Source organism: Huiozyma naganishii, chromosome 6 (genome assembly GCF_000348985.1).
Source record: "Huiozyma naganishii CBS 8797 chromosome 6, complete genome".
NCBI classification, from domain to species: Eukaryota; Fungi; Ascomycota; class Saccharomycetes; order Saccharomycetales; family Saccharomycetaceae; genus Huiozyma; species Huiozyma naganishii.
The window spans coordinates 72615-99576 of NC_035927.1; the positions used below are offsets into that span (position 1 = coordinate 72615).

Consider the following 26962-nt stretch of genomic DNA (forward strand, 5'->3'; position numbering starts at 1 on the left):
ACCACCCAGTATCGCCACGCGATTGCTTACCCAGCACGTGACCACTAGTACTTGCTGCAGAATTGAATACCCGCAACAAGACAGCAGTAACTAACAGTCCATACTTTTTGAACAGAGCTCCCATTGTGAGTGCTGCCACAACCCACAAGAACTGCCCGGCACGGGCAGTACCATCCCGGCACGCTCCCAACAGGGCTACCTGTCCATAATTGCAGCGCCATCTCATCACGTGATACGGCCGCTTAGACCTGGTGCGGAATTGAAAAATCGTCAGATGCGGAATTGCACGTGACAGGATAGTGCTAAGTACGTGCTGGAGATGCTATAACTACAGGGTCTCCCCGACCCGACCAATCATAATTCGATTCACATTATCAACCTCTACAGTTGCACCTCGGCATCGCAATTGTAAATAATATGTTCATTTCTAGAAAGTAAAAGCCAGCGATAGCCATAATCTACGATTGACAGCACTGCTGTAGCACTTGAAATGCAAGGTCTGTACAAAAGGTATATAGATAATAGTGCTATGCGAGAAGCACGCATCCGGGTAACACAAAACTGTCTCTTTGCGGGGCCCAGTCCCGCGCACCAGGTCTACCCACGCACCGCCCACGGCCCCACCCGTCACTGCACACGGCGTGCGGCGCTGCCAACGCGCTCTTTTGAATGACGCATTCTGAGGGCCGTTTTCTGGTTTCCACCCTGTGCACCCCGACACCACAGCACGGCGGCTTTTCCGTCGCGATTTCTTTCTTTTTTCCCGCGCGACGTCTGGAAAAAGTTTCTTTTTCGCTTTTGTGGGTCTCTCTCTCTCTCGAGGTTGAACAATTTTGCGTTATATAACATAGTCATGTCTGCGGTAACGTGTTGCTCATCGCACTGCAATTGGCGGTTGGTAGCGGTCAGGTTGAGGAGTCCGCAGGCGCAATGGGCAAGTTCAGGAGTTTCATAAAGGCGAGGGCGGTCGGGGACAGCGACGACACGCGGTCGCAGACGAGCGGCGACGGGTCGCCGTACGAGATGGAGGATATCGTGCCCGATGAGAAGATCAGGCTGCAGAAGTTGAAGCATGTGTCGACGCAGGCGGACGTGCACTCGGTCACGGGGTCGCTTACGCGGTCGCGGCTGAACTCGCGCGTCGACGATGGTGCGGAGTCCGATGGGAGTGATGAGCTGGAGGCGGAGGTGCACGAGACGAAGGTGAAGAGAGCTTTGAAACAGAGGCATATTGGGATGATTGCGTTGGGGGGCACGATTGGTACGGGTCTGTTTGTCGGGATATCGACGCCGTTGTCTGTTGCCGGGCCCGTTGGATCCCTCATTGCGTACATTTTCATGGGTACGATTATATACTTCGTCACACAGTCGTTGGGGGAGATGGCCACTTTCATCCCAGTGACGTCGTCCATCACAGTGTTCTCGAAGAGGTTTCTGTCCCCAGCGTTCGGGGTCGCGAACGGGTACATGTACTGGTTCAACTGGGCTATCACGTACGCCGTCGAGATATCGGTCATTGGTCAGGTTATCCAGTATTGGACCAAAGCGGTCCCCCTGGCAGCATGGATCGCTATATTTTGGGTTCTGGTCACACTCATGAACTTCTTCCCAGTGAAAGTTTATGGGGAGGTCGAGTTCTGGATCGCGTTCGTTAAAGTGCTCGCTATCGTCGGCTACTTGATCTATGCACTTGTGATAGTGTGTGGTGGGTCCCACCAGGGGCCCATTGGATTCAGATACTGGAGACACCCTGGTGCTTTCGGGCCCGGGATCATTTCCAAGAACAAAAACACGGGCAAGTTTCTAGGTTGGGTGGCGTCTCTAATCAACGCTGCGTTCACTTACCAAGGTACAGAACTGGTAGGGATCACGGCAGGTGAGGCGGCCAACCCGCGGAAAACCGTCCCCCGTGCAATCAACAAAGTCGTCTTCAGAATCGTTCTGTTCTACATCATGTCCCTCTTCTTCATCGGGATGCTCCTCCCTTACAACGACAAGAGGCTCAGCGCTCAGGATGCAGTCATCGCATCCTCACCTTTCGTCATCTCGATTAAGAACGCCCACACAAAAGTTTTACCAGACATTTTCAACGCAGTAGTCATGGTCACCGTCATGTCCGCGGCCAACTCGAACGTGTACGTTGGGTCCAGGGTCCTATACGCACTAGCACTAACGGGGAATGCCCCCAAGCAGTTCAGCTACGTGACTCGCTACGGGGTCCCCTATTTGGGCGTCGTGTGTACAGCGTCCCTCGGTCTGCTCGCGTTCCTAGTCGTGAACAACAACGCAAACACAGCTTTCAACTGGTTGATCAACATCTCCACTCTTGCCGGGCTATGCGCGTGGTTGTTCATCTCCCTGGCACATATCAGATTCATGCAGGCACTCAAGTTTAGAGGCATCTCAAGGGACGACTTACCCTTCAAGGCAAAACTGATGCCCTGGGGGGCCTACTACGCGGCGTTCTTCGTCACAGTGATCATCTTCATACAGGGGTACCAGGCATTCTGCCCCTGGGACGTGTCCACTTTCTTCACCTCATACATCTCGCTCATTTTACTAGCGGTACTGGTCGTAGGTTGCCAACTGTATTACCGTGGCAGATTCCTACTCAAACTGGAGGATATCGACATAGACACGGACAGAAGAGAGATAGAGAGCATCGTGTGGGAGGACGACGAGCCGAAAACTCTGTGGGACAAGTTCTGGGCTTGGGCCGCTTGAACAAAGCGCATGCATCATCGTACACCTATATATACATATATAGACGCATCCCAGCGTGTGACATTAATTCATGTATTCTTAATATATAATGAGCGTCGGGTCCCAACGGGACCAATGCAAACACTATAACAAACCCGTACAAGTCCACCACGCAATGCGATGCGATGCCTTCGACACTGCACGTCTCTTCTTCGAACAAAAAAATATAAATATATAAAATACAAGCGTGTTTGGTTATTATTCACGAGCGGGAACAGTCCGGTACCAAAGTCGAGTACGTTCGCTGCACTGTACTCTTGTAATACTGGCCCAACGGACACAGACAATGCCCGGTACTGCTACCGCACCAGTCGACGATGCACTGGAAGACCAGCCGAACGTGAAGCTGCTAAAGTACATCAATTCACCGCAGTTCTCGCTCTACAGTTGCATCGAATTGTTGTGCAAACATGCCAATAACGTCGGGATCCACTACTACCTGTGTCAGAAACTGCTTACGTTCCCACACAGCGAGTTGCAATTCTACATCCCGCAGCTCGTGCAAGTGCTGCTGACCATCGAATCCGAGTCCCTCGCATTGGAGGACTTGCTGCTGAAACTGAGGGGGGAGAACCCACACTTTGCATTGTTGACCTTTTGGCAACTACAGGCGTTGCTGACGGACCTGTCTACAGACCCGGCATCTTACGGATTCCAAGTCGCGCGCAGAGTGCTCAACGCTTTGCAACAGAGCCTGTTTAGCATATCGGACGAGGAACCAAAAGTGGAAAAGATGCACGAGAACGTCGCACCTGCACTCGTCCTATCCTCCATGATGATGTCATGCATGGCGTTCCCACCACTGACAGAATACACGAAACCGTTGATCGAGTCCCAGGGGAAGAGACAGAAATCGTACGTCTTCAAACTCGCTAGGAACGCAATGAAGGATCTGACAAAGAACCTCACTTTAAAGAACACGTTGCTCAACAAGGCACTGTCCAAGTCCGCAAAGCGGAAGTCTCTGTCCGGGTCCCCCAGTTTTGCATCCACGGGCGTATTTACAAGCCCAGCGGTGCACAGCGTGGACCTCGTGGAGGGCACAAAGTCGAGAGAGGACGTTCTGTTTAGGAAACCTAAGAACAGGGTCAGCGAGACGACGGTGCTTGACTTTAACATGGTCGATGATGTCGGGAATCAAGTGTACGAGGAGAAAATTTCGACGTCCATCAGACTGCCCAAGCGGAAATCGAAGTACATGGACGGATCCTTTGTCCACAGAACGTACGAGGACAAGGCTATAGGGGAGAACCAGTCGACCCCAGCGGCACTATTGGACGACATCACAGAGCGTGGGGCCACAGACACGGAGAATGAGACGGACCTTGCAGAGGAGAGCGACGGGGACGCTACGGAACGGCCAGACTTGGCCAACCACACGCAGTTCACGAACTCAATGCCCGATTTACACCAGGCAATGCGTGTGAAATCTATGACACCATTGAAGAAGGTGAACTCTGAGAAACCCTCGATCAAGAGGTCGAGCACGCAACCGGAGTCACACTATGACCAACTTAGAAAAAGAGAAAACTCAAAGGACTTGGTCGCTCCCGTGGACATCTCGACTCTTTCTACGACGAAGAAGATTAAGATGCTCAAGGCCAACTATTTCCGCTGCGAGACCCAGTTTGCCATTGCACTGGAGTCGATCTCACAGAGACTGGCCCAAGTCCCTACTGAGGCTAGACTGAGCGCCCTTCGTGCAGAACTGTCGCTCATGAACAGAGACCTCCCCGCAGAGGTGGACATTCCAACGTTGTTACCTCTGAACAAGAAGGGTAAGCTGCACAGGTTGGTGCTGATCACGGCAAGCGAGGCTCAGGTGCTCAATTCTGCAGAGAAGGTGCCATACCTGTTGCTGATCGAGTACTTGAGGGACGATTTCGATTTTGACCCGATGTCAGAGACTAATGAGGCAGTACTGAGGAAAAGCTCGCAGAGCAACGCCCCCCTGTTCGATCTGAACTACTTGAACAGGAAACGGGATAACAATGACTTTGTCTCGCTGGGGAGTCCGTTTTCTGTGTCAAGTGGCATCCTTGGAGAAAACGGAAACAGTGCTGCTCAAACAGAACAGACTATTGCGACATCGTCTATTCCTAGTTCGACGGGGGAAATGGATCTCGGAGACATGTCCATGATCAAAATTAAAAACCAAACGGATGCAGAAGCGTACAGGAAATCTGCTGTCTTACAAACGGCAGGGAAAGTGCCCATGCTCCCAGAAAACAAGACCAAGAGATCCAGGGAATTAGATTTTGTTTCCGACATCAATGACGTGGTCACCGCCACAGATGGCGTCAGTCGACGAAACTCAAAGGAGGCTGCTGATGAGACGGACGCGCTTGCGGAACAAATGCGGCTGTCGTCGCTGATGCTAAACCAGCTGAAGTTGATGCCACCAGAGCTCGCCAATTCTTCCAACGAAATTATGAGCGACATCATCTCGTCCATGCAGCAAGTTCAGGATAAGTTTGGGTACCGCGACCTTGAGGCCATTGATAGTAAAGCTGGTGAACGTCGGTTGGAGAACGATATGATGACCGGTGGTATTGACACCTCATACTTGGGGGAGGACTGGCAAACTAAGAAGGAACGGATCAGAAGAACATCTGAATACGGCCACCTGGAAAACTGGGACCTATGTTCCGTCATTGCGAAATCAGGTGACGATCTGAGACAGGAAGCGTTTGCGTGTCAAATGATCCAGGCGATGGCACAAATATGGACCATAGAGAACACCGATATATGGGTCAAAAAAATGAAGATTCTGATAACGAGTGCCACGACGGGTTTAGTGGAGACCATCACGAACGCGATGTCGGTGCACAGTATCAAGAAGTCTTTGAGCAACAAGCTCCTGGACGATAAGGACAATAAGGAAGGTAGGATTGTGACGATCCAGGACCATTTCATCTGTGCGTTTGGTGGTAGGGACGACTTTAGGTTTCGGAGAGCGCAGGACAACTTTGCGTCCTCACTGGCAGCGTACTCGCTAATATGTTACATTTTGCAAGTGAAGGATAGACATAACGGTAACATCATGATTGATAACGAGGGCCACGTTGTACATATAGATTTCGGGTTCATGCTGTCGAACTCGCCCGGGTCCGTTGGGTTCGAGGCTGCGCCTTTCAAGCTGACGCAGGAGTACGTTGATTTGATGGATGGTCCAGAGGGCAAACCATACAAGAAATTCGTCCGGCTGATGAAAAGCGGATTCAAAGCGCTACGGAAGCACTCTAGTCAAATAGTGTCCATGTGTGAAATCATGCAGAAGGACAACATGCAGCCGTGCTTTGCAATTGGAGACCAGACGAGCGTGCAGTTGGGGCAGCGTTTCCATTTGGAGTTGAAGGATGAGGAGGTCGACGACTTTGTCGAGAACTTTTTGATAGGGAAGTCGCTGAAGAGTATGTACACCAGGCTGTACGATCAATTCCAGCTGATCACCCAAGGGATATACAGTTGAGCAAGAAATGCGATGAACTCTTCATTTCAAACATAGATCTTTCTCATACATACATATATATATAAAGTAGAGCTGAGAAGGCTACGAATACGTCGGCCCGGCCGTTCTTTGTCATATACAAGTGTACGTATTTATTGATTTGGTAAAGGTACGTTGTGTGATTCGTCTACAGCGGGGGAGTAGAACCCCCCCTGTTGCACTGATTACCTGCGCAGGTTCTCGAACCGTTTCTTGAGTTCGGCGAACTCATCATCCTCGCTCGACTTCGAGCTGGCCTTCGAGTGGACGACTTTGACCTCATGCTTGATGTTCTTGGGGATCTTCAGGTCCTGCTTCATGGTCTCGCTGTTTTGCCTAGGTTTGCGCACCGTTATAGGGTGCTTGTCGTCCGAATCGACCTGCACGTCGTTATCCACCGCTACGAAGGGTTTGTCTTCTGCGTCGACAGACTTCTCCTCCAGAGATTCTGTACTCTCTGGCTCGCTATCTGAAAGCTGACTGTAGGGAACGTCGTAAGTCCTTGCTATCTCTTTCAAGTACATCACTACAAGGTCATTCCCGGGGAGGTTCGGCGAACACTTCGATACGACTTTCTGTGGGACCCCCAGGGCGTCCTCCGTGACTGCCCTGAGATAATCTTTGCCGAACTTGAGCGCAATCTGGTCCCTCAATTGTGCAATCTCCTTGACCTCCAAGACATGTGGAACCGTGTAGCACAGCGACCTCACGGCCTCGTTGATCCCATCCTGCATGTGGTTCGCGACGAGGTCCGCCTCGTCCTTGACATCCGTGAGGATCCCAACACGCGCTAGCAAAAGCTCGCAGTAAAGCTCGAGTACCTCGAGCAACTCGACATGAACGTCATTGTTCACAAGGGACTCGACACGGTAGTGAGCCTTTTGTTCGCGCCCATCTGTCAGCAACTGCGCGACCTCCCTTCTGTCCTGCTTCGCGAGCGCCTGCTGCTTCTCCTGGGCGTACCGAAGCCGCTGGATGCACATCTTCAGCAGCGTCTTCACCTTCAGCGCAAAGGGCACCTGCGCTGGCGGCATCCTCGAGTCTATGGTGTCAATTGGGTGTGGAATGTGCCGTACTCCCTTTCGATGCAGAACTGTTTATTACAAGGACACCCTCTCATATATTTAAAAGTTGACGAAGTTAAAGGTGAAGGTCACTTTGAAGACTAGCGACTGCGGGACAGACTGTAGACGACGACGACTGTGTCTGTGAGGTGTTTGTTGCGATGTTTAGTGGATTTGGCTCGTACTATGTCGGACAGCGTTTTGAGCAGTTGTTCCGGTGCTATCCGGTGGCGATGATGCCCGAGGGCGTGCGGAAGGACGGGGCGAACTACGGCGGGAAGGTGTTCCTGCCTCCTAGTGCATTGAATAGGTTGTCCCTGCTGAACGTGAGCTATCCGATGCTGTTTGAGTTCGTTGCGCAGGAGTCCGAACGGGTGACTTACGGTGGGGTGCTCGAGTTTGTGGCGGAGGAGGGCCGCGTGTACTTGCCACAGTGGATGATGGAGACTCTGGAGGTACAACCAGGGTCAGTGCTGCGTGTGAGGTCCGCGGAAGTTCCATTGGGTAAATTTGTAAAACTGGAACCGCAGTCCGTGGATTTCCTGGACATCAGCGACCCTAAGGCTGTGCTCGAGAACGCGCTGCGGACATTCTCGACACTCACGGTGGGCGACATTGTAGAGATCAGCTACAACGAGGCCGTGTACCGCATCAAGATCCTCGAGGTCGAGCCGGATTCCACGAGCCACAGCATCTGCGTCGTTGAGACCGATCTAGTGACCGATTTTGCTCCGCCCGTCGGATACGTCGAACCGGAGCCCCAGCAGAGGGCAGACCAGGCACAGAAGAAGGGTCCGCGCGGCGGAGATACTTCAAAGCTGAAAGTTGGGTCCATGGGGAACAGAATTGAGTATGCGAAGACGGTGATGACCTCCTCTCAGAGCACAAACCGGTTCCAGGGCGAAGGATCTAAGGTTTCTGGTAAGAAGGCTGCGGAAAGCTCTAGCGGTGCCACGGGCGCCCTTCTAGACGTCGACCTCAATAGCATATCGTTGGACCACGAGCCGCGACGGCTGGACATCCCGGACGGCCAGCTGTTCTTCGGGTTCCCCGTGGTACCACCTCGTGCCGAGGGTGAGGAAGAGGACGATACTGACGAGCTCCGGCTGTTCCAGGGCAAGGGCCAGTCGATACGAAAGAGTGACCGCAAGGGCAAGAAGAAGAAGCGGAAGAGCATGTGAGGGCAGTCTTGAGGGACCCTGTTAACTGGAGTACTAGTCACTATTTTTATATCCGTATGTCTATGTGTATGTCTGTATGTATGGATAAGCATAAGGTAGTACTAGTAATAATAGCGTTCCTTAGGGTTCTACTTGCTCATGTCGTAGTCAATTGGGTACTTGAGCTCGTCGTGTGTCCCCTTGAAGTCGAACTCGCTTAGCCCGACCGCCCCGCCAAACTGGGAGAACCGTTCGTACTGTCTTTCGCGGCTAGCGTCGCACTTGGCGACCATATCTGGCCAGTACACGTCGTGCTTGTAGTGGAAATCCAGTTTCCCGTTGTACTGAGCGTCGAGTTGATCTGGGTCGATATACTTCTCGAAAGGTTCATCGAAGACGGCCTTCTCTCTGGTAGCCGGGTCCAAGAACGGGTACATCATTTTGACGAACGCCCATAGATACCATGGGATGTTGATGAGAATGCACTTGGCGAGTCTCTCTGGGTAGTGGTTTTGGAGGACGTTGAGGCACGCGCGCGCGATTGCGATAGGTGGCGCCTTGTCCGAGATGATTCCGGGTTCCTTGTACAACTTGAAGTCCACGAGCACTGTGATCTGATCTATACCCTGTGGACAAGCGGTCACGGCTGCCTCGGTCATGTAGATCATGTGCTGGACTTGCCGGAAGGACGGTTCCGTGTTCTGGCGCCCGTTCTTCATGTAGAAGAGCGGTCTACTGTCACGGTCAAACCCAAGGACCAACTCCTTCCCGGTCTCGTTCTCCACTGCGACACTCTCTGCGGAGAGTCCCGGTGCCGTGGAGGCATTGGGATCGTGAGTGAGCCCAGTCTCACGGCGCCACACAAGCGTCTCAGACAAGTTCTTGACTGCCTCCTCCTCGTGCCAGTTGCTCGCCCGCAGGTACCGCAGGATACACTCCCTCGAGACCCAGAACCTTTCCCATGAGCTCAGAGGTGTCAGTTCAGCGGAGTCATTACCACTGGCGTTAGTGTCCTGTGGCAGTACTAGTGCCTCGTCCGCGAAGTGGTTCCGCACACGGGTGTACATCTGCTGCTGCTCTGGCGAGATACGTGACAACCCGTGGCCGTACCCGTGCTTGCCCTTCTGTTGCGGCGGGTCCAGGACCATCCTGTCGCATGGGATCAGGTCGTCGCGCTTCTTCGCCGCTGGTGCATCCTTCTTGCGTGAGAACAGACCCATAGCTATGCAATTAACCAGCGTGCAGGGTGTTTAATGAATGTGTCTTGGTGCTCTCTTGTCCTCTCTTGTCCTGTTACTTGGGTCTTCGAATCTGCGGTAATATATATAACGCACTGCGGGAGTTCTATACAGAGAGTACGTAGATGGGGATGGAAGAGGGTCTACGCCATGAGCCACATGAGGACGGACTGCCAGACGAAGCCGTAGACGAAGAGGAAGTAGTTGCATTGCTTGACCGTAGACTTCTTGACGCCGATGATATCCGCGACTGCGTCGTTGAAGAGGTTGAACTTGACTGAGCGGAGGAGGAACACTCCGAACGCGACGAACAGGTACACTGTGCCCAGTATGCCGACCCAGCGGGGTTTCTTGGGGAGCAGCAGCGCGAGGGTCAAGGGGACAAACTTGTACCCAACGTAGCAAGTAAGTTCGGTGACGCTTGCCGTTGGTGACGCCGTGTGCACCAGCAAGTACAGCCCCAGTTTGAGGATGCAAAGGTCGAGGGCGACGAAGGCGAGGATCGAGGACAGCTTGTAGTAGAGGTTCTCCGGGTTGAACGCGCCTGCAAGGCCCTGCTTGATGTTCCACACGAGAATGTACGTCACGAGCGCCATCAATGGGACGTACATGTCTGGAGAGTTCTCATCTTCGATGGGTGAGAGGAAAGTGACCGTTGGGCCAGTGCCACTGGCCCCATTGCCACTGGGACCACCCGCTGGGGTGCGTTGCCAGTTGTTCCCCTTGAGGAACGGTAGCAATATCTGGCGGATCTTGGCAAACACGAACGACGTCGAGACCTGGAAGTAGTGCGAGAGGTACGCGGACCCAGTTGCGGCACGGGACACTGTCTCCTGAAACTGACTGAAGTTCTCCTGCCCGATAAAGCTCGAGAACGCGTTCTGGCCCAACTGGAACGCCATCGACCCTGCTGGTCCAACGTTCATCTGCGAACCTTGCTGAGGCTGCTGCTGTTGCTGCTGAACGTGCTGTTGCGGCTGCTGCAGTGGCACCCTGTCGTTGACGGACCCCTGCCCGCCGTCCAGATTGTAGTACGGATTGTAAGCCATCGTGTGCTGCTGTCGTATTGCTCTTGTAGTAGTTGTAGCAGTTGTAGTATGTTCTTGTTGGACCGGTTTTCACGTTTTGGCGCAGTTCTTAACTATGGGGAGTGTGTTAAGACGCGGTGTTTTGGCCGTATGTGAGGGCTTGTGGCCACGCGGTTGACAGAATGAGGGTTTACTACACGGGATGGTGCTGCCGTGATGCGCTGAGGGTCTCGTAACTGTCTTCTTCCGCCACTTCACGAGGTTTGCTTTCGTTGCGTCGTCGGCGCGTAAATTTAAAGCGAAGACGAAACGAAGACACTACTACATCTACATCTACAACATACAAGAACAGGACGGTAACGGCCAGTGATGTCTGCGTACATGGGACCGAGGGCACGCAAGGGAGCGTCGACAGCGCGATTTGTGAAGGGTGCGCAGGGGACCGCTAATGGCGGTGGCGCGAACCCGTTCGCGGTCGTCGCGCAGCAGTTGTTGCAGACGCAGCGGGTCGACGAGATAGACGCCGTGATGGGGTTTGAACGGTACAGACCGCCGCAGTTCAGTGGCGGGGACGCCTCTGGGCAGGTGCCCGGGCGCGTTGGATGGCTGGTGAACATGCACCCCGTGGTCGTGTCGCTGGAGTCCGTTCACGGTTCCTCCAGTGGTAGTGGTGCCGGTGGTATCGCCGGTGTGGACTTCTACTTTCTAGATGAGGAAGGTGGTGGGTTCAAGTCCACGCTCACTTATGATCCTTACTTCTTTGTGACTGTGACGGACGATCGAATGCTCAACGATGTAGAAGAGTACCTCAAGAAATTGCTCGAGGGAACGCTAAAGAACATTGAGGCCCTTCAAAAGGAGGATCTGTCCCTAGACAACCATCTGATAGGGTTGAAGAAACCGCTCATCAAATTGTCGTTTGTCAACAACAACCAGCTGTTCGAGGCAAGAAGACTACTTAGACCCATCCTTCAAGAGAACTCCAATACCAAGACACAACGGAACATATACAGACCCCACGCAGTGGAAAACACAGTGGGAGATGCTAAAAGATTCATTGATGAAATTAGAGAATACGACGTGCCCTACCACGTAAGAGTGTCCATCGACAGGGACGTCCGTGTTGGGAAATGGTACAACGTGACGGATCTCGGGTTCCTCGAGTGCCCTGAGAAAGTCGCGTTCGCGGACCCAGTGGTCCTTGCCTTCGATATCGAGACAACGAAGCCACCGCTCAAGTTCCCAGACGCCGCAGTGGACCAGATCATGATGATCTCGTACATGATCGACGGAGACGGGTACCTCATCACTAACAGGGAGATCATTTCAGAGGACATTGAGGATTTCGAGTATACGCCGAAACCGGAGTTCCGCGGCCAGTTCGCCATCTTCAACGAGCAGGACGAGCTCGCGTTGCTCCAGCGGTTCTTCGAACACATCAGGGACGTCCGTCCGACGGTCATCTCGACTTTCAACGGTGACTTCTTCGATTGGCCCTTCGTCGAGACCAGAGCAAGGATCCACGGACTCGATATGTTCGAAGAGATCGGGTTTGCGGCAGACTCAGAGGGGGAGTACAAATCCGCATACTGTTGCCACATGGACTGTTTCAGGTGGGTCAAGAGGGATTCGTACCTCCCACAGGGGTCCCAAGGTCTTAAAGCGGTCACGCAGGCGAAATTGGGGTACAACCCGATCGAACTAGACCCAGAACTCATGACACCGTACGCTTACACGAAACCACAACAGCTATCGGAGTACTCCGTTTCGGACGCAGTAGCAACGTACTATCTGTACATGAAGTACGTCCACCCGTTTATCTTCTCCCTGTGCAGTATCATTCCTCTAAACCCAGACGAAGTGCTCAGGAAGGGGACGGGTACGCTCTGTGAGATGCTGCTCATGGTACAGGCGTACAAGAACAATATCCTGCTACCGAACAAGCACACGGACCCGATAGAGAGGTTTTACGATGGACATTTACTTGAATCGGAGACATACGTCGGAGGGCACGTCGAGTCCCTAGAGGCCGGTGTCTTCAGAAGCGATTTAAAGAACGATTTCACAATTGACCCCACAGCGGTCGATGAACTGCTCGCGGACTTACCAGCGACTCTAAAATTCTGCATTGAGAAGGAGAACAACTGCTCCCTCGACAAAGTGACCAACCTCGAAGAGGTCAAAGAACAAATCACAAACAGCTTGCTGCAACTCAAGGAAAACAGGAAAACTCACGAATTGCCTCTCATCTACCACGTCGACGTCGCATCCATGTACCCAAACATCATGACGACAAACAGATTACAACCGGACAGTATCAAAACGGAGAGGGACTGTGCCAGTTGCGACTTCAATAGACCGGGCAAGACGTGTGCCCGCAGACTGAAGTGGGCATGGAGAGGCGAGTTCTTTCCGGCCAAGATGGACGAGTACAACATGATCAAAAGAGCGCTGCAGAACGAGACTTTCCCCAACAAGAATAAGTTCTCACAGAAGCCGATCCTGACTTTCGACGAACTGAGCTACGCCGACCAGGTGGCACACATCAAAAAGAGACTCAGTGAGTACTCCAGGAAAGTCTACCACAGAGTCAAAGTGTCCGAGGTCGTCGAGAGAGAAGCGATCGTCTGCCAAAGGGAAAACCCATTTTACGTCAACACGGTGCGTTCGTTCCGTGACAGACGGTACGAATTCAAGGGACTCGCGAAAACGTGGAAGGGGAAGGCATCTAAGATAGATCCTGCTGATAAACACGAAAAGGACGAGGCGACCAAAATGGTTGTGTTGTATGACTCCTTGCAACTTGCACACAAAGTCATCTTGAATTCCTTCTACGGTTACGTCATGAGGAAAGGTTCTCGTTGGTATTCGATGGAAATGGCAGGGATAACGTGTCTGACGGGTGCTACTATCATCCAAATGGCAAGATCCCTTGTAGAGAGAGTCGGAAGACCGTTGGAGCTCGATACAGACGGTATTTGGTGTATTTTGCCCAAATCTTTCCCGGACAATTACACTTTCAAGCTTGAAAACGGAAAGAAATTGTACCTGTCGTACCCGTGCTCCATGCTGAATTACAGAGTGCACCAACAGTTTACCAACGATCAATACCAAGAACTGGTAGACCCTGAGAAGCTTAAGTACGAGACACACTCTGACAACTCCATTTTTTTTGAAGTGGACGGGCCTTACAGGGCTATGATTTTGCCCACCTCAAAGGAGGAAGGTAAAGGTATCAAAAAAAGATACGCCGTGTTCAACGAGGATGGGTCCCTAGCAGAGTTGAAGGGTTTTGAACTGAAGAGACGTGGTGAATTACAGTTGATCAAAAACTTTCAAAGTGATATCTTCAAGTTGTTCTTGGAGGGGGATTCCTTGCAAAATTGTTATAATGCGGTTGCAACGGTGGCCAACAGATGGCTCGACGTTCTTGATACGGAGGGGAAAATGCTGGAGGACGAAGATTTGATTGAACTTATTTGCGAGAATAGAAGCATGTCGAAGACTTTAAAGGAGTACGAGGGTCAAAAATCGACTTCTATCACCACAGCCAAGCGTCTCGGTGACTTCTTAGGTGAAGAAATGGTGAAGGACAAAGGTCTACAATGTAAATACATTATCAGTAGCAGACCGGCAAATGCGCCAGTCACAGAAAGGGCCATTCCCGTTGCCATTTTCTCCGCTGATATCGCCATCAAACGATCTTTCCTAAGACGTTGGACCGCTGACCCATCCCTGGATAACTTTGACATCCGGACAATTATAGACTGGGGATACTACAAGGAAAGACTGGGTTCCACTATCCAAAAAATTATTACAATTCCTGCAGCGCTACAGAATGTCGAGAACCCAGTTCCAAGGGTTGTCCATCCTGATTGGTTGAAGAAGAAGATCAATACCATGAACGACAAATTCAAACAAACCTCTCTAAACAGATTCTTCACCAAAACTAGCGACATTCCAGTAGCAGGCAAAATCCAGGATATCGAGGACATACTTTATAAAGGTACGGAAGAGCCCCGGCCAAAAAAATTGAGTGGTAAAGTTTCCAGGAAAAACAGACTTGCAAAGAGGAAGCGTGATCAAAAGGAAGTTGAAGACTCATTGACGCTTCCAAAAGAATGCCCATCGATGCATGAGGATTATGTAGGGTGGCTAAAATATCAGAAAATTAAGTGGAAAATTCAGGCAAGAGACAGAAAGCGCAGAACCCAACTATTTGGTGATAATAATAGAACTGTTGATAGATCGGCATTGGGTAATATGGTAAGGAAGCAAGCAGAAACGTACGCCAATGCTACGTGGGAAATTCTGCAATATAGAAAGACAAACGAACCCGGGGTATTAGAAGTTCATATTCTCATCAATGGTAAAATCCAGCAATTGCGATTCAAGATACCCAAGACAGTCTACGTTAAGCTCAAGACAAATGTGGCATCACTTGGTCCAATTCAAGATTGCATGGTAGAAAAATCGAACGCCACTCTTCCAAACCACCCGCAAATCAATCGCTATCCTTCTGGGAGTTTGTTCAAATTAACTCTCCCGGAATTAGTTTATCGTGAGGAGCTCGAGAAACGATCAAGTGTGTTAAACGATGATAATGTACTTGGTATATTTGAGGGAGCTGTGGATATTACTCAACATGCAGTTATGGAGTTAGGCTCTTCTGTCAGGTTCAATTCAAATACACTTGGCTCGCTTGGGAAGGGACTTCAGAACGGTTTTGACATGAAAAGTCTAAACATGACCGATAATGAACGGTATATGAGCAGATTCAAAAGCGATACCGCTTACTTACTGCACTTTACAACTAACATTGGATACGAATTTTTCATTCTATTTAAATCGTGGAATGAGGAAATTGAAATATTCACCCTAAAACCGTCGATACAGGCACAAGGGATTACTGAACAGATGATCACAAAGATTTACTCAGATTTATTTGAGAAGAGAATGGATAAACTAAGAGAGTTTTCAAGATTTATCGATTTCAAAGAAACGGTGGCATTTAATCTACACAGTTTCACAGATCTGAACAAATTGACGAGACACTTAACTGTGTCCATTGGTAAGATGAAAGAGGAAAAAGGCCAACAATTCTTAATGCTTTTGAAGTCTCCTTCTAACAAGAAGTTAACTAGCAAAATAAAAAATCTGCGGACCCTACCAGTGCTCGAGCTTGCTACAACACCACTAACGCTGCCTCAACTCAACTGGCAATCCAATCTTTGTTCTAAAATCATCAACCAAATATTTTCATGCAGCTCATGGGTGGCCCATATGGTCAAAGTTGCTCGTTATAGCAATATTCCGGTCTGTAACCTGCAGCTGGATAACATGGGCTATGTTATCGATGTTTTGTACGCCAGAAAGCTAAGACACGAAAATATAGTATTGTGGTGGAATGAGAATGGCCCGCTTCCGGATTTGGCTGGTATTGAAAAGGAGTACGACCCGAATATTTCAGGAATCATGCAAGAGCTTTCTTTCCCAGATGTCAATACCCCTGACATTTACGATAAAACTGTGCTTGAAATTCAGATCCGTAATTTGACGATCAATACCGTTCTGGCATCCACTTTGATTAATGAAGCTGAAGGAAGCGACCTCACAAATGTTGAGTCGAGCGCTATGAACTCAGCTAGCTCTGAGAAGAACTCTGTTTTTGTTGAAGATGCTTTTAACGCCGAATCTTTAACCGTTTTGAAAAACTTATTGAAAGACTGGTGGGAAGAGGCCTTGAATGAAGATTTTACGGCTGATCTTTTAGTGAATGCATTCATAAGCTGGGTTCAGAATCCAGAATCATGTTTATTCGACATTCTCCTGAGGTATCATGTGCACAATTTGACCAGAAAGTCACTGCTGCAATTACTCAACGAATTCAATAGCTTGGGGTCCACAGTAATTTTTGCAGATCGAAACAAACTAATGGTCAAAACGAATAAGTTTGTACCTGAAAACTGTTACGCTTATAGTGAGTACATGGTGAAGGCGGTGAAGGTGAACCCATTATTCAAGTACATTGATCTGAGGATTGAAAAATATTGGGATGTGCTGATATGGATGGACAAATTTAACTTCGGTGGTTTGGCGTGTTCAACTATACAAGACAAAGATGAACAGGATTATGATGCCTATTCCGTATGGCAAATAAAGAACACGCTGCCCCCCATTTTCCAAACAGAGTTTGATGACTGGATGGCTATTATTTTGGATAGCATGACGAAAACCAAACGAACTTACTTTGAAAAGAACATGGGTACTCAAAGGGCCACACAGATCATACAGACAAAGAAGTCATCAGATGGCGGTGATGAAGAAGTAAACTCGTTGAGTAACTTCACTGAACTGTTCGCCAAACCGCTGATAAAAAGAGTCAAAAAACTATATCGGAATCAGCAGGAGTTTATTTTGGATCCTCAGTACTTGGAGGACTATAAATTTCCAGAGTTACCTGGGTTATATTTGCCACTTAAAAACCCCTTATTGGAACTGGTCAAGGACTTATGTCAGGTAATGTCTCTTTCCAAGATTACGTTGTTGGAGGTAAGGGCCCTGCGGAAAGAGTTATTGAAGCTTTTTGAAATTCGTGAATTTGCCAAAGAAGCAGAGTTCAGCAATCCGTGTAAGAACTTGATAATAAACGAGGTTACCTGTAGATATTGCTTCCACGCGACTTCCATTGATTTCTGCAGGATGGATTCATCCGGCGACTTTAGTTGCATGAATTGTCATAAGGACTTTGATAGAGACTTGTTACAAGAGTTTTTGATTCAAAAGTTATGTTCTGAGAGTGACAATTTTGTCTCTCAGGACTTGCACTGTTCCAAATGCCACAAGATCAAGATGGATTATATGAGTACCCATTGTACCTGCTCTGGTAAATGGGTAAACTCTGCCAAAACGCTGGATCTTGAAAACCAAGTGGTAATTTACAGACAGGTCGCTGACTATTTCAAATTTGATCTGTTGAAAGATACCATTCAAGAGCTGCACCAGCATTAAATAATACGTAGTAATTTTTTAAGATGATACCGATCTGCGCAAATACAGTGTCCAACAAGGTTACTGCCTTTGTATATATATATATATATAGTTCTCTAGGCGCACTCTATAACGGCCTCAGAGAGCCGATCACTTCGCTCCTATATGCGTACGGTTTGTGAAATGCATGGCATGCAAATATCTTTTCCTTACCAGTCGTTTGCTTGGTCCTGAGTAGTTTTTGCCTCAGTGACGTCCTCGTCTTCCACAAAACCTTTCATCTCCCCTGCTATCATCCTTGACAATTTTTCGACGTCATCAAAATTCAAGGACTTCCCATTTTGCTCGTTACCAGTTGTTTTGTTCTTCTCCTTGACCAATCGCTGTACACTCAATAGTATGGTCCTAAACTTGTTCTTCAGTTTAACAAGTACTTTCTCTAGATTTTCCACGTTCTCCTCATCGTTATTCATCTCAATGGTACATATCAGAGAACGGATGGTGTTTATGTTTTTATCGAGCATCGCGTTCCCCAACTCCAACGATTCAAACATCCCACAGAGACCTAGCATCTGACCCAAGAGCACATATCTTTGGAAACCAACTTGTAGCCCAAACTGCTTTCCCTCGAGGAAATTGTTCTTCAAGTTTTCGTTCTGGCCCTCTTCTAAACCCTCCTGGTAGAACTTCTCTTCTAGATTTAACAGCTCGTCAAATTCCATTCTCAAGATTGTAATCCGACAGTTTGGACAGCTGATGGTAAGCGCACAAACACTCTTACATACGTATACAACTTTATGCTCTCTGGCAGGTCATCGAATCCTGGATATTATTAATCAAAAGAAGAAAATAAACTCGACGGGAAGAGATGTAAAAAGAGGTCGTCAACTCTGGGTATCAAATTAGCAGGAAGGTTTTTTGATTTGGTTGGGGTTGTAGGAAGTGTGGTGTCTGTTCTGTTTATTTATTATGTGAATTGCTGAGTGTGGTGCATTTTATTCGTGCCGTATTCACCTTTGTAGGACCTTACAGAAAGGTACTTGCAATGCCATTGTAAACACTACGTATAATATACGAGGGGACATAAGTTGACATACAGGTCAAAGTGCAAGTAACGTGAGACTTTCATTCACTCAATTACGTTATACATACAATTCTAGATCTCGAAGAGATGCTATTTTAAGATGACGAACACTCAAGAACCTAAAATATGACGTTAGCTAGGGGTATTACACACCTTATATATAGCCGTATGTGACGAGTTTGTTCCTGGGAATCTTGGTAAGCGATACTTTAATGCTAAATTCCTCGGGCCGAACCGGTGTAGACAAACGAGTTACTTCATATTAGCTGCGCTCCGACTGATTTACCACCTTTAACCTCTTTCCCGGTCTTTTGGATTTTCTCAAGAACGGTTTCATATGCCAAATCCGTTTGCACATCCACCGTTTGCTTCTCTAGGGAAACGTCAAATTTGGTCACTTCGGGCTCCATTCTTGTCAAAACTTTGCTAATTGCGTTTGAGCAGGCCGAGCACGTCATCACGACGTCGAACTGGTAGTGGTTGCTCATTCTGGGGGGTTGCGGGTTTTCCTATACACTCTGTAAACTACAACAACTAGAAGTGATAGACCAACTGGAGGGGTAATGCGACTCAGAGACACAAGTTTTTTTATATAACGACTCACAGCATCGCAGATGACCGAATTGCACCTTAATTTGCATTTTCTATTTTTTAAGTCCGTTATTTTAACAACTTGCAGCGATACCATAAAACCAGCAGGTAGCTCAATAGAAAAAGACTATAACTTGACGTTTATACGATTCAATATACAGCATCCTTTGATAGTGTTTCTTTGCTTGATTTTTGGTTTTTGGTTTTACTTCTCGACTTACAAACATAAAACAGTTCACTCATCCTCTAGAGTGGTTTCTCTTATCTCATGAATATCTGCAATAGCATCTCTTCTCAGAGGAGTATCTGCGAAAAGCAACGTAATCCATTGTACAATTTCCTGCGTAGAAAACAAGTAGAAGTCACCGTTGTAAAACATTTCCATAATCTCCTTCAGATGCAGCGGCAAAAACTTCCCCACGAGTGAGAATCTCTCACGCAACTCTCTGTAGGCGGGCAAACTGTTCAGTTCCTCCAATTCAGTATTCGAGTATACCATTGCAATCAGCTGGCTGAGGTTTTCAGCGTTGTGTTCAGATATAATCTCCCAGCGTAAAATCACCTCCGTAATGCATTTGTTATAAATGAAATTCAGCAAAGCAAGTGATAACCGTGCGCCTTCAACACCCTTAATCATACGCAAGGGTAACAATATCTCTTGTGCGACAAATGGTAACATATCTTCTTGAATAGAAGACCAAGAGGGAGATTTTTCCTTAGTAATGAATTCTCGGAGTTGTCTTTGTACAGTCTTGTAAATGTACTTTTCCTTTAAAGACGTACACCGCTCGAGAAATCGCGTATTCAACTCCTGGATCATTCGTAACTTTTCATCACGCTTCACAACTTCTCGCATGTCGATGAATAGCTGCCACCATTCCTTCCCGTAACGGCTGGAACTTAACGAGAAGGATGAGGTTTGCAGCAGGTTTAGTTTGTAGTCAAAGTACTGCTGATCGATCTGACTCTGGTCAATGGTAGCACATCTATCGGGGAAACTGTGAATGCACTTCAGAAGTAGTTCAGGTAGGTTCGTTATGTCCACAGAATCTGGAATGGAAGTTTCTGTAGATACCTGTTTCCGTGGGGTGTTACCTTGGGTCTCCACTTCTTCATCGAGTGCCCATTCATCATCCCAGCCTCCATCATCGTTCTCGTCAGCGACAGCGCTGTCCTCCGTCTGTTCAGCATCCCTCTTAGGCGTCTCCGGTTCCAGATCATCTAAATCAATATCAATCTCCTCACCCCAAGCGTCGTTATCGTCTGCTGTCACAGATGACGTTTCCTCGTTTCGCCTACTGGGTGTATCTCCGGTCCCCCAATCACAGTTGTCGTCTTTCATCGTATCTGATTGTGCTGGCTCCCTTAGCTCATCGGAATGCGCTTGATTGCCCTCTTGTGAGATAGCCGCATTAGTAATGTTTATGACACTGGTCTGCTTCCACGAATCCGTTGCAAAGATGTTTCTGATCTCTTTGAAAGTTTTTGCAAAGGCGTCGTCTACCAAAAGATTGATATACAATTGCTTATCGTTTAGCAAGTGTTCAATATCATTACGGTTATGGTTCCAAAACCCGTTGGACTTCGATGCCAGAACCCCAAAGCGATTATTGATTAAGACTATACCTTCCCTTATGGATGGGTCCGAATCCCTGAGAATCACAGTGGCATTCTTCCTCAGGAAGTTCAAAAGTTCATTTGATAGCAGCGGGCCCAGCTTGGAAAGAATGATTACAAGATCGTTACCATCAATACACTGCATTAGAAAGTCAGCCAGTGCGTTTATACTTTCGACAACGGATGCGAGTGCAGCCTTATTGTAGCTGCCGCTGCTGTTTGGAATTGCGTTCTTAACTTTTGTGAATGACAAAGTGCAGGACTCCGCTTGGAACTCGAATTTGATACTGTTATCGAATATCCCACGTTTTAGATTAACGACTATCTCATTGAGTTCCAGATAGTTCTTGGATATTTCCGAAAGTTTGTTTCTAACGATGTTGCTGCTTGGGTTGTTCAGGTCCATATCCTTCAGAAACCAAGTATCCTCAGTGGATATCTCCCCATCATCCCAGAAGAACAGTTTTTTGACGAGCTCCATAAACTGGCGGTATTCGAACTGACCACCACTGCCCTCGGAACAGACTATTTTGTTGTGGAATGTGATAGAATCGTGCGTCACGGACCAGAAATCGGTGCTGATGATCTCATAGATTCTTTCTATCAGTGTCAAGTGCAATTCATCTATATAGTTCATCAAAGATCTCTGGAAATGCAGTGGTTGTTTCACAAAGCAATCTCTAGACGTGTTCAGTTTCTGCCGTAGAGTCTGAAGCGCGCGGTAACAGTCCTGAAACAGTGACTTTGCGAGATTCGTATTGAACTCGTTGAGAAGGTCGCCGAAAGTCTTTAGCACGGACAAGTCATGTAACATCGAGCCCAATTGGGCCTCTTGCGCAACAACCTCACGGATCCGCTCGGTTAACTGTGTGTAGTTACTCGCTGCAACATCTGCCCCATTTTCGCCTTGGAAGATAGGATCCCTTTCAACACTGAGCAAAACTTCCTCCCTCTCGGGTGCCACATGCGCGATCATGACCAGACTAAATGGACAGTAGCTTCAACACTCTCACTGCAAGGTACGCCGTCACTACTTTCAACGTGTCTTCAACAACCTGCGCTCAAACACCCGAATGTGAACTTATTTACAAGTACCATGTACAAAATACAATATTGAACTACGCATCGCAAAACCACGTGAACACAAGAAGACGCATATACTGCAACAAGAGTGTGACCAGTAGGGTACGTACCTACGGTATTACACACACATACATATATGTTATCAAGAAGGGACTGGCTGGTCTCTGTTCTATGTCAGATAATTTGATGAATGTTGGATAGGAAAATGTTTTCAATCACTGTTTGAAACTCTGAGTGAGCTGAGAAAAGTTTTCATCATATAACAGAGCCAGTGCCAATGCCAAAATCAAATGGCAATCTTTGGTGCCATTGCACACGGAAATAATGTCGACGTTTGGGTCGAGAAGTAGCATCTTACGTGATGTGTGGGATGAATCCCACACACTAGTTGCCCTCCTTTTTGAGAGATGATGTATTACTTACTACATAAAAAGATAACAGAATTGACTGCTCTTCACGAGAGAACAGGTTTCATGCGTGCACTATATATACTGCAAAAAATCTGCCTCTGTAGTTGAAGCTGTTGGATTCCGACGTGTGTCCCAATAGGTGCACGTTTTGGGCGATGGGTTTACCCGCACGCTTGGCCTCTGGAGTTGTTAGGGTTCGGACCGGTCTGTGGTGTAGTGCGGTTTACAGCAGGAGATCTTCTAGTCTGGACAGTTCCTCCATGCAACTTGTGCAGTACAGTTGCAGTTCGGACCACTCCTCGTAGGTTTCGGTGATGTGGTCTCTCACTCGGGCGCATTTCGCTGTTTCCTCTAGCAGGAACTTTCTGTAATCTCCGTGGATGATCTCCCGCTCCATGTTCTGCAGGATCTTAAGCTCGACAAGCAACTCGTTGCGGCGGATTGCAAGCTCTGTTCGGGACTCCTTAAACTTGTTTGATTCCTTGCTGGAAACGTCGTTGAACTTCTGGTAAGCCAAGTTGTGAGGATCCACGGCGAGGTCTTGCGTCAATACTTCGAGGTCCTCAGTGTAGATGGCACGCCGTGTTGCGACATCTTGAAGTTTGCTCTGCTTGGCAAACTGTTTGAATGATGTTTCCGCTCTCTTGACAGCCCAGTAGGACATTGTAGTTTTCCCACTTAGAAGCGTGTTCAAAAGAACGGAACCAATTAGACATAGTAAAACGGTTCGGTTCAAAGAACGCAGGTACTTCCGAATACCAACCATGCAACCGATTTGAAACTTGAAGATGATTAGTATTATATTAGTCAGGCGGTAGATCACAAGTTTCAGCAGAATTTTCAACAGAATCGATAATGAATAGACGATCTGTCTGTTGCGTTTGGGGACAAAAGGTGGACATGGTAGGGTAGTCTTGGTACTGTCTTTTTTGGTTTCCTCCTTCGTATGTCTCTCCAAGCGGTCCAATATACCATCATCCCGCTCTTTCTCATCTATTTCCTTATCCGTGTCGTTGCCTTGTGAAGAGACTCCAAGCAAACCACATATCTTCATGGCCCTGATGACCTTCCCGTGGTTACCGATCCTCTCTAGATAGTATCGAATCACTTTTTTAATGAGTAAGAACTCGAAATTCGTGAAATACATGGCCCAAGTCTCAAGCCACCTTTCGAAATAATTCAACTCGGTCACTTTGTCGTCTGTTTCATCGTCAATAAAATGCAAATCGTAGAAAACCTCCAACAGTGACCCGCTACTCGACGTTTGTAGTTTCGTGGCAACGTGCTCCTCTGGATTGTACACCTGCGTTATAATGTACTTCGCTGTTATTTTCATATTGTGACAGAAGGGTAGTTTGATATAAACAGGGTCCTGCTCCACCTCGTAGTAAGTGTTATCAATTGCCTTTACGATCATCTGTCTTATCGACAGCTCCTTTTTCGTTTCATTGTTGGTCAACTTACCAGAGTTCAAAAGGTAATGTGCCGTATCTATTGGGAAAGTTAAGGACCTCTCCAGAATGATATCACCGTCTTTTTCCCTTTTATTCCAAAACGTAATTAGTTGTTGGCTAGAGGAAGTGTTGGCCAGGAAAAAGGATCTGGGGAAAGCGGTGGACAAATCACCGAATAAAATATGCATCAGACCTTTACTTGGAATATCATAGTCGTGACGGTACATAACCGATGCATCCCTTTGCAAGTCCTTCTTCTTATTCAACAACGTGGTAGCTTCACCAATATTCCAAAACGTAGCCGCATCCAAAAGTCGACTATCCTGGAAGAGTGTAGCAACTGGGTTGTCTTTATTTCTGCTTACAACTGGGAGATTGCCATTATGAGGGAAAGAATGGGCGAGATGATTGGTGGTCAGTCCACGTAACTGTTTAAGATTCTCTCCCTCTTTTTCCACCTGTTCTGCATCCATTTTCTCTTGGTACTCTGCGTCAACATCAGCTAAACGATTGTAGAGTTCCTCTAATTTTTTGGAATCCTTGGATGCCTTGTTCTCAATGAGAATCTGTAGTTTTGTAGCCACGATCGAGCGTTTTGTAAAGAAAATATCAAACTTGTACTGGGTGTTATCGATATCATAAAGAATCAGCCTACGTGGCTCCTTCTTATCGATCTCCACTGAAATGACCTTCGTCATATCCACTCTTGTAAGACATACAAACCCCATTGTATTCATGTAGCAATAGATATTATCTTTTGTTACGTATGATATCGAGGGAAACCGTTGCTTAGGGTTTGGATACCAGATTGAGTTGAATTTGAAAAGTAGAAACTCTTCATGTGTCCTAGTCAGATGTTGATCAATAGTGAAAAATGTGTTCTTAAGTTGCAAGTCTCCGATTCTGAGCTCCCTTGTAAAAAATTCGGGATAGTTCTCTGAATTGATGGCCGCTTTGTGAGATCTGCCCAGTTCTAGTGAGGATTTGGGCAAGCTTTGTCCGAAAACGGAATATTGACTCCAGTTGGTCGTACCCCATACGTTAGCTAGAATTGCGTTGGGGAACCAGCTTCCCTTAGTGAAGTAGTTACCCAATATTGCTAGTTGTGTCATTTTCGTTGACAGAGGTGTTATTTCCATCTGGTATTCGTATATTTTGTCTTCGCCAATTGTTAATACATCGTATTCAGAAAACGAGCAGTTTAAAGTTTCTAACAAAGAAGCGGTATCCTTATCAAACGTCGTAATGTACTGATCCACAGATGTTGTAGTACTCGACGCAAATTCAAAGAATTTTGGCGAAAACCTTTTATACGGTAGCTCGTAGGCCAAAGTGTTTTTGTCCAATTGCTGAACATACTTTTTTGTAGTTTCAAACGCGTCCAGCCAAGATTTCAATTCTTTCAAGCTCTCTGCCTGCAACACAATTGGGAGATCTCTTGTTGATACCTTTTCCTTTTTATCAATTTTTGTTGAAGATAGATTGCCATTGAATATTTTAATCTCAAAACAGTACTTTCTGTTTTCTTCCAAGTTGTGCCTGATATTCATTATCAGCACCCCAAATTTATCCGTTTCCTCCACGTAGATTTTGGATGGGGATAGGAGGAACATACCGAAAACACCATTTTGTAAGAAACACCATCTTCTCACCCATACTTCTCTTGAAAGTTTCCCCACGGTTGTTTTCATGTATAGCCACCCTGATTTCTCTGGGCAAGTTTTAGGTGTGGACAGATGTTTTGCTACTGAGGTGAAATTGTGTAGCGATTGTAAGTTATAGTCATTGATGTTTGTGGATGGTGCTGATGCGTTGACAGCATATTCGTATACCTGTTTCTTTGCATGTTCCATATCACCGAGTAGTATTTTATGACCCTCAACGGTGTTTTTCACCCATAGCATGTAATCATCAAAGTAAACACCGATATTGGGACACAAGTCAATAAAGTAGCCAGTTTCCTTGAATTGGTAGACACTTTTCTTACGCAACGCTTTCATGCAATCCATCAAATACTTGTCCAAATGTAGTTTAACCGTGGAGATAGCTTCTACGAGCTCCAACGATGCCATCAGATAATTCTTTCTGATCTCGTGCAGTTGTTTGGCATCGTTCATTATGCCTATAGGGTCGACAGATGTGCTCGAAATTTCAGTCCCCTGGTACGTATTCAACATGTTATCGTATTTAGTCTGGAAATACTCAAACGTCTTTCTCTTGCTCTTATAAGGTTCTAAAGCATCTGTCATCAAGTCCACCAACATCTGGGAGCTTTTGTCAGTGTCCTCGGAGACAACCATCTTCACGATTTTATCGAAGAACACTTTGTAATCCTTGTTGAACCTATCTATAACATTGGGTGTCCACGTTTGATTGCGTACCAGCCCATTGGATAACATCACCGGTGATGGGAACAATTGCGTCAGCAAAGTTTCCTTTGTTCTTTGGAAGTCCTCAAAGGATGGCTTGTATTTCTGATCGTAGAAGCTAATCGTCTTTTGCAATCTGTCCTCAAACATCTCAATTCTAGTGTGGAAGAAATTCACATGGGCTCTGAACGAGGGAGAGTCCATGGATGCCTCCTTGAACTCGACAGATATTAACTTCAACTGTTTCCTCATCGTTGCTACAGACATTGAAGGGGGGTCAATTGCTGCCCTGGTCTATACAGTTACAAACTAATGATACAGTCCCAAGGCCAGCCGCGAGAATAGCCAAAAGTACACACCTGATCTCGCACGTTACCAACGATGCACCTGGACAACAATCGAAGCAAACGTACAGCCCTCTTTCTCTACAAAATATAAGCCTTTACAGCGAAAGGGCTCAAACGACTACGGCACGTGACCGCCACTTTTCACGTACTAAAAGAGATTTCTGCGGAGAAGAACTCACTTAATCTTTTCCCGTTTAAACAAAGACGTTACGAACTACAAAGACGGGTTAATATCTAAACATATCCCCCAGTCTCTCCATCCGAAAACACTACA

The 26962-nt window shown here is 47.5% G+C and overlaps 11 protein-coding genes across 11 annotated transcripts; 4 read left to right on the forward strand and 7 right to left on the reverse strand.

Moving 5' to 3' along the window:
* Window positions 1–930: 930 nt before the first annotated feature.
* LYP1 (lysine permease) lies at window positions 931–2724 on the forward strand (the record flags this gene model as incomplete). The annotated part of the gene is made up of 1 exon (XM_022608470.1): window positions 931–2724. The coding sequence occupies one exon, from the start codon at window positions 931–933 to the stop codon at window positions 2722–2724; it is 1794 nt and encodes a 597-aa protein (XP_022464963.1).
* A 325-nt stretch (window positions 2725–3049) lies between these two features.
* On the forward strand, window positions 3050–6235 carry PIK1 (1-phosphatidylinositol 4-kinase; the record flags this gene model as incomplete). Its single annotated transcript, XM_022608471.1, has 1 exon — window positions 3050–6235. The coding sequence occupies one exon, from the start codon at window positions 3050–3052 to the stop codon at window positions 6233–6235; it is 3186 nt and encodes a 1061-aa protein (XP_022464964.1).
* Window positions 6236–6438: 203 nt separating this feature from the next.
* Window positions 6439–7287, reverse strand: IST1 (Ist1p; the record flags this gene model as incomplete). Its single annotated transcript, XM_022608472.1, has 1 exon — window positions 6439–7287. The coding sequence occupies one exon, from the start codon at window positions 7285–7287 to the stop codon at window positions 6439–6441; it is 849 nt and encodes a 282-aa protein (XP_022464965.1).
* A 191-nt stretch (window positions 7288–7478) lies between these two features.
* On the forward strand, window positions 7479–8498 carry KNAG0F00510 (uncharacterized protein; the record flags this gene model as incomplete). Its single annotated transcript, XM_022608473.1, has 1 exon — window positions 7479–8498. The coding sequence occupies one exon, from the start codon at window positions 7479–7481 to the stop codon at window positions 8496–8498; it is 1020 nt and encodes a 339-aa protein (XP_022464966.1).
* Window positions 8499–8626: 128 nt separating this feature from the next.
* On the reverse strand, window positions 8627–9697 carry PDR17 (phosphatidylinositol transporter; the record flags this gene model as incomplete). Its single annotated transcript, XM_022608475.1, has 1 exon — window positions 8627–9697. One exon carries the CDS (start codon window positions 9695–9697, stop codon window positions 8627–8629), a length of 1071 nt encoding a protein of 356 aa, XP_022464967.1.
* A 161-nt stretch (window positions 9698–9858) lies between these two features.
* On the reverse strand, window positions 9859–10764 carry YIF1 (protein transporter YIF1; the record flags this gene model as incomplete). The annotated part of the gene is made up of 1 exon (XM_022608476.1): window positions 9859–10764. One exon carries the CDS (start codon window positions 10762–10764, stop codon window positions 9859–9861), a length of 906 nt encoding a protein of 301 aa, XP_022464968.1.
* A 348-nt stretch (window positions 10765–11112) lies between these two features.
* On the forward strand, window positions 11113–17754 carry POL2 (DNA polymerase epsilon catalytic subunit; the record flags this gene model as incomplete). The annotated part of the gene is made up of 1 exon (XM_022608477.1): window positions 11113–17754. The coding sequence occupies one exon, from the start codon at window positions 11113–11115 to the stop codon at window positions 17752–17754; it is 6642 nt and encodes a 2213-aa protein (XP_022464969.1).
* Window positions 17755–17942: 188 nt separating this feature from the next.
* Window positions 17943–18455, reverse strand: LTO1 (ribosome biosynthesis protein LTO1; the record flags this gene model as incomplete). The annotated part of the gene is made up of 1 exon (XM_022608478.1): window positions 17943–18455. One exon carries the CDS (start codon window positions 18453–18455, stop codon window positions 17943–17945), a length of 513 nt encoding a protein of 170 aa, XP_022464970.1.
* Window positions 18456–19074: 619 nt separating this feature from the next.
* ATX1 (copper metallochaperone ATX1) lies at window positions 19075–19305 on the reverse strand (the record flags this gene model as incomplete). The annotated part of the gene is made up of 1 exon (XM_022608479.1): window positions 19075–19305. One exon carries the CDS (start codon window positions 19303–19305, stop codon window positions 19075–19077), a length of 231 nt encoding a protein of 76 aa, XP_022464971.1.
* A 338-nt stretch (window positions 19306–19643) lies between these two features.
* On the reverse strand, window positions 19644–22001 carry DSL1 (Dsl1p; the record flags this gene model as incomplete). Its single annotated transcript, XM_022608480.1, has 1 exon — window positions 19644–22001. The coding sequence occupies one exon, from the start codon at window positions 21999–22001 to the stop codon at window positions 19644–19646; it is 2358 nt and encodes a 785-aa protein (XP_022464972.1).
* A 740-nt stretch (window positions 22002–22741) lies between these two features.
* Window positions 22742–26608, reverse strand: SIP3 (Sip3p; the record flags this gene model as incomplete). Its single annotated transcript, XM_022608481.1, has 1 exon — window positions 22742–26608. One exon carries the CDS (start codon window positions 26606–26608, stop codon window positions 22742–22744), a length of 3867 nt encoding a protein of 1288 aa, XP_022464973.1.
* Between the last annotated feature and the right edge of the window lie 354 nt (window positions 26609–26962).